At 34.6% G+C, this 12,164-nt stretch overlaps 1 protein-coding gene across 22 annotated transcripts in view; it reads left to right on the top strand.

Moving 5' to 3' along the window:
* LOC106874645 (citron Rho-interacting kinase) overlaps positions 1–12,164 on the top strand; it is a 351,869-nt gene that overhangs the window by 245,615 nt on the left and 94,090 nt on the right. For all 22 annotated transcript variants that reach the window (XM_089347064.1, XM_089347057.1, XM_089347060.1 and 19 more), the window contains 7 exons: positions 1,615–1,698; positions 3,816–3,899; positions 5,726–5,809; positions 6,218–6,301; positions 7,645–7,728; positions 10,179–10,262; positions 11,425–11,499. In XM_089347064.1, coding sequence (XP_089203190.1) covers positions 1,615–1,698; positions 3,816–3,899; positions 5,726–5,809; positions 6,218–6,301; positions 7,645–7,728; positions 10,179–10,262; positions 11,425–11,499 — 579 coding nt within the window. The remainder of the gene's footprint in view (positions 1–1,614; positions 1,699–3,815; positions 3,900–5,725; positions 5,810–6,217; positions 6,302–7,644; positions 7,729–10,178; positions 10,263–11,424; positions 11,500–12,164) is intronic.

Raw genomic sequence — 12,164 nt, 5'->3', positions numbered from 1 at the left:
GGATGGTTTCTCAGTCTCCTTTAGAACTGTGGTGTGTGTTTTTTGGGTTTTTTTTTTTAAAGGATTGAGAAGCCTATCAATACATTTCCATATCCAGGAATTGTCAATAACCTCATGGAAGGGCCACAACTATATCTTATTAATAATACTTCTCACACTTGTGATAGTGCATGCACATATATATACACACACATGCTTAAAAAAATAGTCATCCACAACATCAGGTTAGATGTACTGTGATGTTCCTATGTTCCAGGTATTTCTGTAAAGCTGCCTAAGTTATTTTGGGTTTACATATGGGATCTGACCTAGATACTCATTCAGTAGTGCATTGTTACAGGTAACATATTCTGTTCTACTGGGACCAGCTGTTCCTGTCATTCTATTGGAGTTGATAGATATAGAAATTCTTTTATTTATTTACTGTTTCAGTTGTTGAACTGTGGCCATGCTGGAGCACCATCTTAAAAGGTTTAGTTAAACAAATCAACCCCTCTACTTATTTGATGTGTAGTATCTTTCTCTTAGTTTCGTTTTGCCAAAATGCAAATGTTTTTGTAGGTGTTGGGTGTAAACAAATCAACACTGGTTGTCAAGTGATTGGGAGTGGGGAACATGCGCACACATACATACAATGATATATAAGAAGCTTCCACAGAGTTTCTCTGTATCAAATCTGCTCATAAAGCTTTGATCGGCTTGGAACTGTAGAAGACACTTGTCCAAGGTGCCATAGAATGAGACTGAACCTGAAACCACATGTTTGTGAAGCAAACTTCTAAACCATACCTGTATATTGTGTTGTGTTGACAAAATTGACTGTTGTCTCTTTCTTTCCTCTATAAGATACAGGAGTGACTTAATAAATAGGACATTTTTATTCATTTTTTTTTTAATAGTATACAACAACCACCTCTATTGTTAATTGTAGGTTTGCTCTTCCCTTTTCTATGTAAATTTAAGAAAATAAATTTACATGCTGATCTTAGCTTACTAAATGCAAGGCTTTCAGTTCAGAGCTCAGGCACTATGCAACTGATATCATCATCATCATCATTTTAATGTCCACTTTTCCATTTTTGCATGGGTCAAATAAAATTTGTTGAGGCAGATATTCTACTGCTGAATGGCCTTCCTGTCACAAACCTTCACCTATCTCTAAGTAAGGAAGTGTCTAACCTAATGGAAGGGATTTCATTTTGAAAGAACTATTTTTGTTTTAGATTTCTCAGCAGTGTTTCCATCTTCTGCTGATGTAAACTGGCCAAAGACAAATATGCATACATTTTGTTTCGAAACAGCTTTTTTGATTTTGAGGTTTCTTGACTCAGTTTTAGGCTTTTCTCTACTAGGGTGAGAATGTAGTCAGTTAAACAAAATTAGTTCACTGGTTACAAAAGAATGAAATGTAAAATTAGTTCAGGTAGGAGCTGAGCTTTGTTCAAATCCTCTAACTTACAGGAAGAGGAACATGGGTGGTGGGAGCAATGGTGGTGATACTTGCTACTTCCTACTCGAATATATTTTCTTTCATTTGATAATGATGATGTTGGTAGTAGTGGTGCTGATTACTGTTGTAGTACCTGACAATTCCAAATATTTCTTCTCTTTCAGAATTTGGAAAATCAGTTAGAAAGTGTAGAAAGTAGCAAAAAAACACTGGAAAACAAAGAACAACGTTTTACTGATAAGATAAAGGTAAGATAAAAAAAAATTGTTCCAAGAGGTGAACAAGAAAGAGGGTATCATGCCATGGGTTTTGTTGATAAAGCTTCGATATCTTTCATGCCAATTTCATTGTTTTTGGTGAGGGTTTGAATTTAAATACAGGGATAATAATGTTACCGAACTATGGTCATGAGATCAATTTTACTAGTTAAGATTGTCATTTAATTGCGCAAGATGGTGTTCAAACTATATAAAGACTGTACCAATGCTAACAATTTGTGAGTCATTATTATATCATCGGCAATAAGCAATTAGGTATGAGGCTGCATTTACAGGCAAGAATGACCATATAAACAAATAAATATGTATTTATGATATTTAGCTGTTTATATCGTATATCTTTACAAAAGTGTATTTATATCATGTTGAAGAATATATCTGTATGTCTATAGGTAATATAGGAAGATTTATAACATGGAAGATATAGAGAATGATCTCATTAAATTTATGTTGCAAGTACCTTACATTATTATAGAAATAAGAGAAAATAGAGCAGGTAAGTGGATAGATAGATAGATAGATATATGCCGACATCAAACACCAGAGTAAATTAAATTTTGTTGAACACATCTCCTTTGAGGATTATATAAGGAGAAAGAGGTTAGAGCACATGTCTTGGAACAAAGTGACATTGCTCTGTCTGAAATTCAAGTTGAATCTGGCACAGAGTTCAAATAATCAATTTATTTAACCCAGAGCAAAACCTTCCAGTACCTTTAAATTGCAAGTTGGTGGGAAGCTTACATAACCTTCCTTTAAACATGCCAACCAGTGCTGATTGACCAGCAAACATTTATGTGGGTATTCTGTTCTTTCAAGGGGCTGGCCAAAGCCTCACTACAAGTTATTCATCTCTAGAGCAAGCTCAGTGAGTTTGATCTTGGTGTTGGCACTGAGCTAATTGGCACAGTGGTTAGTGTTGGATAGAATGTTTCACAGCATTTGTTCTGATTCTGAGTACAAATTCCACTGAGATAACTTCACCTTACAGTCTTTTGGGGTTCAATTGAAAAGTAGCAATCCAAAGTGGTAGATTGGTGGAACTGTTAGACTCATTGAAAAATTGATGTAACCAGAATGTTCTGTTGATCTGAAGAGCTAGCCTTCTATATCTGCATCAATTTGTAAATGTGCAATAGCACTATGCAATGTATAACATGCATATTAGTGCAGACATGTAAAATAATTTATTATACATCTCTGTTGTGTTTTAGAAGAATAACATGTTAATAACCTAACGATATGTCTTTCTTACTTTTTTTACTCCTCTGACAAGATTTTGCCCCAAAAAATGTTTTAATTACTGGAATTTAATTCATTTGGGCAATATCGAAACAGCTGTAAGGGAACATGTTGAATTTTTGCAGTTAATAAAATATATTAATGCTACTTCACTATTTTCTGGATTTTAGTTTGAATATTTATAAACAAAGTTTTATAATTAAACCTTATTACTTTAGGAATATTACTATTCACAACAAAATAGTAAGTAACAAACCAGTAATTCATTGGATATTTTCTATCCATCAAGGTGGTTATTTTAACTTCTGTTTAAACTTATGCACTAAAATAAGAATTATTATTACATGATGAAGACTGCCAGATGGCCATCATCCTACGGATATCAACTGGTGAAATATATTCATTTCTCATACCTTCTGACTTTTTATGTTCTATATACTCCTCATAAAATAATTTCATCGATTGGATCTACTAGATTTTGGCTACATTGACTCCACATTACACTTCTCCATTGGATTGCTATGTGGTATGTAGCCAGGTCCACTAGAGGAGCTTTTCTGTGATTACCACTAGATTCCATGAATCCATATATTGCACGTAAAATTTATATATAAGTCAATAACTGGCGAAACATTAAAGTCAGTCTTAACCATTTCCTTGTAAAAATAAGCATGAAGTTATTCACTAAATATTTACTATATTGAGCCTTCAATTAATGTTTGACTATTTATATATATTTTAAGTATATATAAAAAAAAAACTATATTTTTGTGAGTGCATGTGTTTATGTGCATATAGATGTATGTTAGTGTGTGTGTTTATACAGGTGTATCATTCTTTTACAGGCATATGACCATGATCTAGAACAGGAAAAAATTGGTAGGAAACTTGCTGAGAATAAAGAGAAGCGTTTACAAGAATCTGTTAAGGTAAATCATAATCAAACAGCCAGGGCAAGTGAAGTGATATAGATTAAAAAATGTATTACTAAAACATCTGTGGTGGATTTGAAATCAAGTTTATTAAGCCTATAGTCCACTACCCTACCCACTCAGCCTCTGCTATTTGTTAATGGAACAGCTGATGATTAAATAACTAATTTGTTGATTGAAATATTCTGTATTCAAAACCTGATACTATCATTGGAGCTTAGCTTAATAGTCAACCTAGTTGTCTTAACTCTTAACTTCATGTGCAACATCATACAAGAAAGAACTTCATCAATCAGCCAGTCCTGAAACCTGCAATATCACAAGAATTGTACTAACCTTATTTACATTCATTTTGAAGGAAGTAAGGAACTCTTTAATGTGAGAGAGAAAGCTGTAATCTCGTCTATTTCTGTACTGTAACAGAATTATTACGAGACTGAACTTTTGACTTAGAATATTTGCAACAAGATGTTGAGAATTAAATAAGTTTTATTTTCATTTCATGGTTGAATGATTAAACACATGTTAGTGTAGCTTGTGGTCCTATGTTCTTCTTTAGCTATTCTCAATGTCATGTAGGATGTGTTTTGAAAATAACCATACTTAAGATTTGTCTAAATTTACAGACGTACATTCAACAAATTAATATTGTGAAAGAATTACAGAGCACTATGAATCAATGTATAAAATGAATATTCATTGATTGACACTACTAGTTAAGGTCTGTGAATAGGAGAGAAAAATGAGGTAAAATAAACCAAAGTTGATTTTGCTTGCCTTTGAAATAACTGCCAACCAGAAGGTTCTAGAATCCAATTGGCAAGCAGACTTCTGCATTTCTTATGCAGTTGTGACCTCAGACATAAGTCAGCCAGTGCTGATTGGTCAAACCATGTTTGCGTAGGCATTAATATATTTTATGGTAACTCTTTTCCTTTGATGGAAATATATTAGGCTATGATTCTAGACTAGGAAAATTTGAGCACTATGGTTTGAATTTCAGCTGGTTTCTAAATGCAGGAGAACTTTGAAAAAGCCTAGATCTGTTACTGCACAGTGGGAATGAATTCAAAACTGTGCGGTCATGTGACACAGATGGATGTCAACAGCTTCATATAGGAATGCTGATCACTCAAAGTGGATGGAACACATGGGGCAAAGTACTGAAGGACGACTTCAGAGCATTGAACCTTATAGAAACGATAATGGTCTGAAATATCTGGCACCATGCTGTACTCAAGAAGTCCTATCCTCCACAGCAGAAGTGTTAAGGCCACTCCCCTTGATGAGAGGAACAGCCTGCAAGAGCTCTCTACCAGTTCCACATAAAACACACTCATGCCAGCACCACATAAAAGCATTTGTGCCATGTTAAAAGCATCCATCACACACTGTAAAGTGGTTGGCATTAGGAAGGGTCTCCAGCTGTAGAAACCAAGCCAAATCAGACAGAGACCTGGTGCAGCTTTCCTGCTTGCCAGCTCTGGTTAAACCATTCAACCCATGCCAGTATGTAAAATGGGTGTTAAAGGAAGAGGAGAAAGACGGTCACCAAGTGAGCTTTTTAACCATCCTACATGCACTTACAGATGAACATTTTTAGAAACAGAAGCTTCAGTAGCATTTATACAAACTTTGAATATCAGAGCCATTGAGTAATATTAGGATATGTGAGAGCCTTGTTTGGTAAAACATTATTATGATCTTTAATGAAAATGTATTCCATTTTAAAAGTTTTTAGGTGAAAATTATGAAAATACACTTCAATATTCTGATAATTTTCAAGATCTATAAATATTATGCCTTCTTCCATATTTTTGTAGTCTCTTGAGAACAAGTTGGATGATATTACATCTTCTAAAAAACAATTTGAGAACAAAGATCGTCGCAACTTGGAGAAGATCAAGGTAAAGCTTACATATTGATTATATTTTTTCTTTTTGGCTCTTCTCTTCTTGATAATGTTTACAACTATTAACTGTTCTGGTAGCAGAAATTTACCTGTTAATTCTACTTTGGTGCTAATTAATGTGTCTGGTTAAAACCTAATTAATGGATGAACTATTTAAATTAATTATCTTTCATTTCTTTCATTTGAAATTAATTCACTCCCTCCACCTACTACCAATCTCTGCTTTTTTTCGTTTCCAGTATTTACTTTGAATTTCTAATAAGTGACAAAGAAAATAAGGATATTTAAATTTTTTTAGTGACTGGTATATCTATGAAAATATTGATTTTTCTGTTTGTTTGTTGTTTTTTAATTATTTTGCTGTTTCAAGATGATGTTTGTTTTTTAAATTTTGTTTCTATAGCAACTGGAGACTCAATTAGAAAAAGAGTCATCAGACAGAAAGTTAGCTGAAAATAAGGATCGACGAAATCAAGATAGAATTCGGGTACGTGTGGCACTGGTTACTGTTGTAATGATGATTACAGATTTATAGAATTAGAATTCTTTGGAGTAAAAAAAATTTCATCTTCCATGTCTTATGTAATGTATTTAGTATTATCAGTGCTGGGTGTATTAAAGAATAATTTTTATGATAATTATAATTTTTACACCACAATATCTCTACTCATGAAATTTTAAATGGTGAAGCTACTAGGTATTTTTAAATTATTAGCATTACTTTCCCGCTTGAATGACAGCAAGGAATTCCTTCTTCATGCAACCACAACTGAGATATGTTGCAGTTCTGTACCAAGAATCTCTGTCTCCCATTAGCTTTGGTAGATTCTCAGTTACATGTTGTGTATGTCTACCAATAACATCAATGTAGTTGTGGATATCTTCAAAATATAACATGATCTGGCCTATTGTTCAGCTTGAAAGCAGTGACTGACAAAGCTTATCCCATATTGAGCAATAATAGCATAGATGGGTGGAATGTATCCATAAATCTTTTCATTGGTTTTGTGCTCATGCCATGAGATGTTTTGAGTCCTCATGAGAAGCTTTGTTTGTAGCATCAAAATGATCTTAAAGCTCATTCTTCATAATCCAGGTTTTGGCTCCGCAGAGAAAAATGGTCTTGAAATGCCTTGAAGAAGGCAAACCTTGTTGAAATATTTTAAGCTTGTTACAAGTACTCCTAAAGTTGTTTCATATGTGTAAGGAAGTCTTACTTACTGTCAGTAACATAGGACTCAAGGTATTTGAAGTCACTGACTTCCTTGAGTTGTGTGTCCATTGTTGGAACAAATTGGTAAATGGCTTTCGTCATCATTGATGGTCATACATTCAGTCTTTGTTGCATTGGGAAACAGATGAACCTAGGCTGCAGCATTCACAAGAGATGTTAATTAGTTTTGTACAACACACAGTTGATTAGCTGTGAGGGAAAGATCACCAGCATAATCATGGTTAGAAAGATTCAGGCTCTGCTAACATCATCCCTTTTGCTTGCTGATGCAGCCTCTGTCTTGGATGGGGATCAACACTTTGCCTTAGGTTCTAGTCCACTACAATCACTAAGAGAAAAGGAATTAGTGTCTCCTTCATGGATTTCTGCTGTTGGAAAATTACTTGGATTGTCTGTGCTTTGCACAAAGCTTGATGCGTTTTTGTAGATAAAAGTGATGGTTTTGACAATCTCATCTGGGATGATACCATAGTTCAACAGGATACGTAACATGACCTTTCTGAATGTTCCAAATGTTGTAATACAAAAATTGAGAAATATGTGTTGTTGGCTTCTGTTCGAATGAATTTATATTGGAAACTTCATTGGTTTCACAGGATCTTGAGAATCAGCTAGAGAAAGAAAGCTCTTGTAAGTCATCACTTGAAAATAAAGAGCGGCGTTTGTTGGACAAAGTTAAAGTAAGTAGATTCTGGAAACTTTATAACTTATATACACTATTATCAGATCCTCTTCAGTGTGACAATGAGTGAATTGGTATTGATTAACAAAAGTATAGTGAGATATATCATAGAGATATATCATAATACTACAGCTAACTTGAATGAGCTAATCAGAGGTAAGTGTTTAGGCCATGGACTAGTATATTGCTGGTAGTTTCATATGAAATATCAATACTTTGGCTGATATTCTATTGACTTTATAGTTTATTCAGTTGTAATTTTCATGTGATCAATATACATTGATGACTTGCAAAATGTCTATACAAGGCTTGTTACTTTAATCAACATAATTAGAAAAAGGAATATACTTTGTATCATGTGAGGAAAGACATTCATCATTATCATTATTATTATTTAATGTCCACTTTTCTTTACTTGCATGGCCCAGACAGAAATTGTTGAAGCATTTTTTCTATAGCCAGATTCTTTTTCTGTCACCAACCTTCACTTGTTTCCAAGCAAAGTAATATTTCCCCATGGATATGTTTTTCATGGAAATGAACCACATTATCCATATGATGGTAATACTCATTTGCAACTATCATATGATATCAAGACAAGGTACATACACACGTATAAACATATACTGGGCTTCTTTCAGGTTTGTCTACCAAATCCACTCTTAAGGCTTTGGTCAATATAGGGCTGTTGTAGAAGAAATTTCCCAATGTGCTACACAGGACTGAACCAAAGACCATGTGGTTTGGAAGGAAGTTTCTTGACCACATAATTTACATCTTGAAATTTTCCCATGTTGCTGCAAACAAGGACTGAAGCTACATCTTTGGGTAGCATGCTTCTTAACCATACAGGATAAGCCTCTTTACAGCTTTTTACTAACAAACTCCACTCACAAAGTATGATGATGATAAATGTCTTTCCACGCAATACAAAGTATGTTACCTTTTTCTAAATTTCTACAAGAGATGTAAATTATGTGGTTTAGGAGCTTTCTTCCCAACCATCTGGTAAAAAGCACTTAGTCCACTCTGTGGAGTGGTTCATATTAGGAAGGGCCTCCAGCTTTAAAAACCCTGCCAAAACAGACAGAGTAGCCTGGGGTAGTCTTCTACCTGGCCAGCTCTTGTCAACCATCCTACCATGCATGCATGGAAGACAGATGTTAAACAATGATGATGATGTGCTCTTCCACATGGTTTTTCATTAAATAAAATAGAAATCATTGAATATTAAAAATATTGATTAAAAAATTTTTTTTTCACATACACATGGTTGCAGATATGGTTTAGAAGTTTACATCACAACCACAGGATTCTAGGCCTATTACCATTGCACAACCACATGGGCAAGTCTCTTTTGCCATAGCTTCACAGATACTTTGTGTATGGAGTTTGTTTGTAAAATGCTGTAAGGAGGCCTATCCTGTGTGTATGGTTAAGAAGCTTGCTGCCCAACCATGTAGCTTTAGTCCTGGTATGCAGCACCATGGGCAAGTGTCTTCTACAATAGCTTTGACGAAAGCCTTGTGAGTGAAAACTGAAAGAAGCCCATCATTTATATATTCATGTGTGCGTGCATGTTTGTGTGTTTCTTTGCTTTGACAGCATGTGATGATTGTGAATGAGCATCACCATCATCATCATACAACAGATGTTGTTCATTTCCAGTCTTCCATGGAAAACATATCTGGCCATAGGAAATCTATTTCAAGAAATTCTGCCTGACCCATGCAATCATAGAAAAGAGAGTGTTAAACGATAACAAGAATGGTGTGTATGTGTGTGTAATGTGCTCTACTATGGTGCATTCTTTAAGCACAGACATGGTTGTGTGGTTTAGAGGTTTGGGGTTCAGTCCCTGCTACATGTCCATTGTTGGCTAATGTTCTGAGTACCAAATCCACTTAAAAAATTTTGGTTGTCATAGGTCTATTGAAGACACTTGCCCAAGGTGTCACACACAGAATGAACTCGAAGATATGTGGTTGGAAAGCAAACCCTTTAGTATTCAGATTATTCTGTCAAATGTAATGCTTATTTATTCACATTGTTTTGAATTAATCATACATTATCTTGTAGCTTCAAGATTTCAATGATGTGACTGTTTATTTTTGCAATGACATAGTTGGGTAGGTGTGAGAGACCAGATCTAGCTAGTTTCAACATGAAAACTGGTAGAATATTTTGGTCTGATATGGCTGGCTTAAATGCTAAAGGGTTAAATACTTTGTACCTTACTTTTTGAAGATATAGTTTCTTATAAATAATTTCTTTTTGGAAATATTCAATTTAGATGACCATTCTTTTTCTTTATATGAAGCAAGAAAAAAACCACAGAAAGCAGAGATGAATTTGAAAACTGAGATAGGGGTAGTCATAATTTCAAAAAACTACAGCAAAGATTATAATTTCCATTTGTCACTGTTATAAACTGTTTTTGTATTTTAGGGTTTAGAGAGCCAAGTTTCAAATGATGAAATGACAAAGCATCAACTGGATAACAAAGTTGCTCAGCTTCAAGAGAGGATTAAAGTAAGTTAACTTCTTTTTTGTTTTGTTTTTTCTTTCTGATTGATAAGGGGAGAAGGAATTTGCCTTGGTGGCAAACAAATTTCTTTACGTGTTATCTGTTGTTTCTTAAACAACAGACAACATTTCAGAAGAAAATTAGGGAAGCTGCAGGTGTGACTGTGTGGTTAAGAAGTTGCTTCCTTACACATAGTCTCAGGTTCATTCCCACTGTGTAGCACCTTGGACAAGTTTCTTCTACTATAACCCCAGGCTAACCAAAGGCTTGTAATCCTCATGATTACATTGTCATGAATGAAGAGAGATAACAGATTAGTGAAGACTGCAGTCTTGCACTGTACAGGAAGAGCATGCAGCTGTAGAAGCCATGTCAAAATGGATCATAGGAGCCAGGCATGGGTCCTCCAACCCATCTTGAGAGAGCAATAACCCCAAGTTAGAGCTAACTCAGACAATGCTCAACTATCTTGTCAGCACCAGCATTGAAAGCAGACATGAGAGGATTATGGTGACAGCAATGGTGGTGGTCAGTGTTATTGTTTGGGAGAGCTCTCTCTTTCTCTACTCTATCTATTTTCTTTCGTTCAGGTTTCACTTATAGTATTTTAGCACACAGACTAATGAAACACATTCGTTATATTGCATGTTTTGTGTCTGGCAGTAGTGAGCTGCATTAACCATTTATATTTAGATATTTTTTACCATTGACAATTAATGAGTCTGTGTTATGAATGAATGCTGAAAAAAAACCCCAGCTTTATAGTAGCAGCTCAGTGAACTGAAACTCATTGTAAATATATTTGTATTTTCTGACATTAACTTTTACTTTGGGAGGAAAATGTAATGTAATATATGTTGGCTATGTGTGTGTGTGGATACAATATAGGTGTAGGTGTAACATCTATGTGTTATAGATGTCTATACTGTATACCAAAATAACAGCTTTGAACAATATTTTACACTTTACTTTCATTGCTTTTGTCACTCACTACTGACCATGAACAGTAATACAACAAATCCATTAATATAAAAAATGACTGTAGAAATAATGACATGTAATAGCTGCCAAATAATAGACAAATAAGTCAGTAAACATTTCTTATTCTGCTTTGTATTTGAAACAAAAGTTGACTTCTGAATTATATTATTTCATATTTTATTTTAGGATTTAGAACAACAGATGGACAAGAAAGACAAACAGGCTGATGCAACTGAAAAGCAATTGGAAGAGAAAATAAAAGTATTTATTCATCTATTCCTGTATTTTTATTAGTTAAATTAAGGTAACCTAACCTAATACATGTCTTCTAGACACCTGGATTATATAGTATTGGTGATTTGATTTAAAGATATTCTGGGGTTTTAATGCTTTATAGGTGCAGGTGTGGCTGTTTGGTTGAAAAGTTTGCTTCTCTACCACATGGTCTCAGGATCAATATCACTGTGTGGCACCATGGACAAGTGTTATCTATAATGGCCCACAGCCGATCAAAGCCTTGTGACAGGATTGGTAGACAGAAACTGAAAGAAGCATACACTGGGTGTTTAGACTAAATTTGATGATTTTTTTATGTCTCCTTTCTTCAGGAACAGCTTGATGTATTGGTGAACAGTGTTGGAGAGCATGAATATTAAAGTTGTAGTCAAGAAAAAGTTAGATGATATGGAAGACTGGAAGCCATCTGAATATTGGAAAAGAGTTCCCTGTATCATGATGATTTGTGTTGGCATCAAAATGCCAACATCATGACTGCTACTCAATGCTCTGAAAACACTGTAAAGGCTGTAAACATGACATAGACATCACGAAAACCAAATTACCCCAAATTGTGATGGTCTTTGGATGTGCCTGCAATGAGATGGTGTCATGTGTCCCACATCTTTGAACAGGACCTCGACTCAATT

Source organism: Octopus bimaculoides, chromosome 2, assembly GCF_046866305.1.
Source record: "Octopus bimaculoides isolate indiv1 chromosome 2, ASM4686630v1, whole genome shotgun sequence".
NCBI classification, from domain to species: domain Eukaryota; kingdom Metazoa; phylum Mollusca; class Cephalopoda; order Octopoda; family Octopodidae; genus Octopus; species Octopus bimaculoides.
This window is presented reverse-complemented; position numbering and strand designations above follow the sequence as displayed.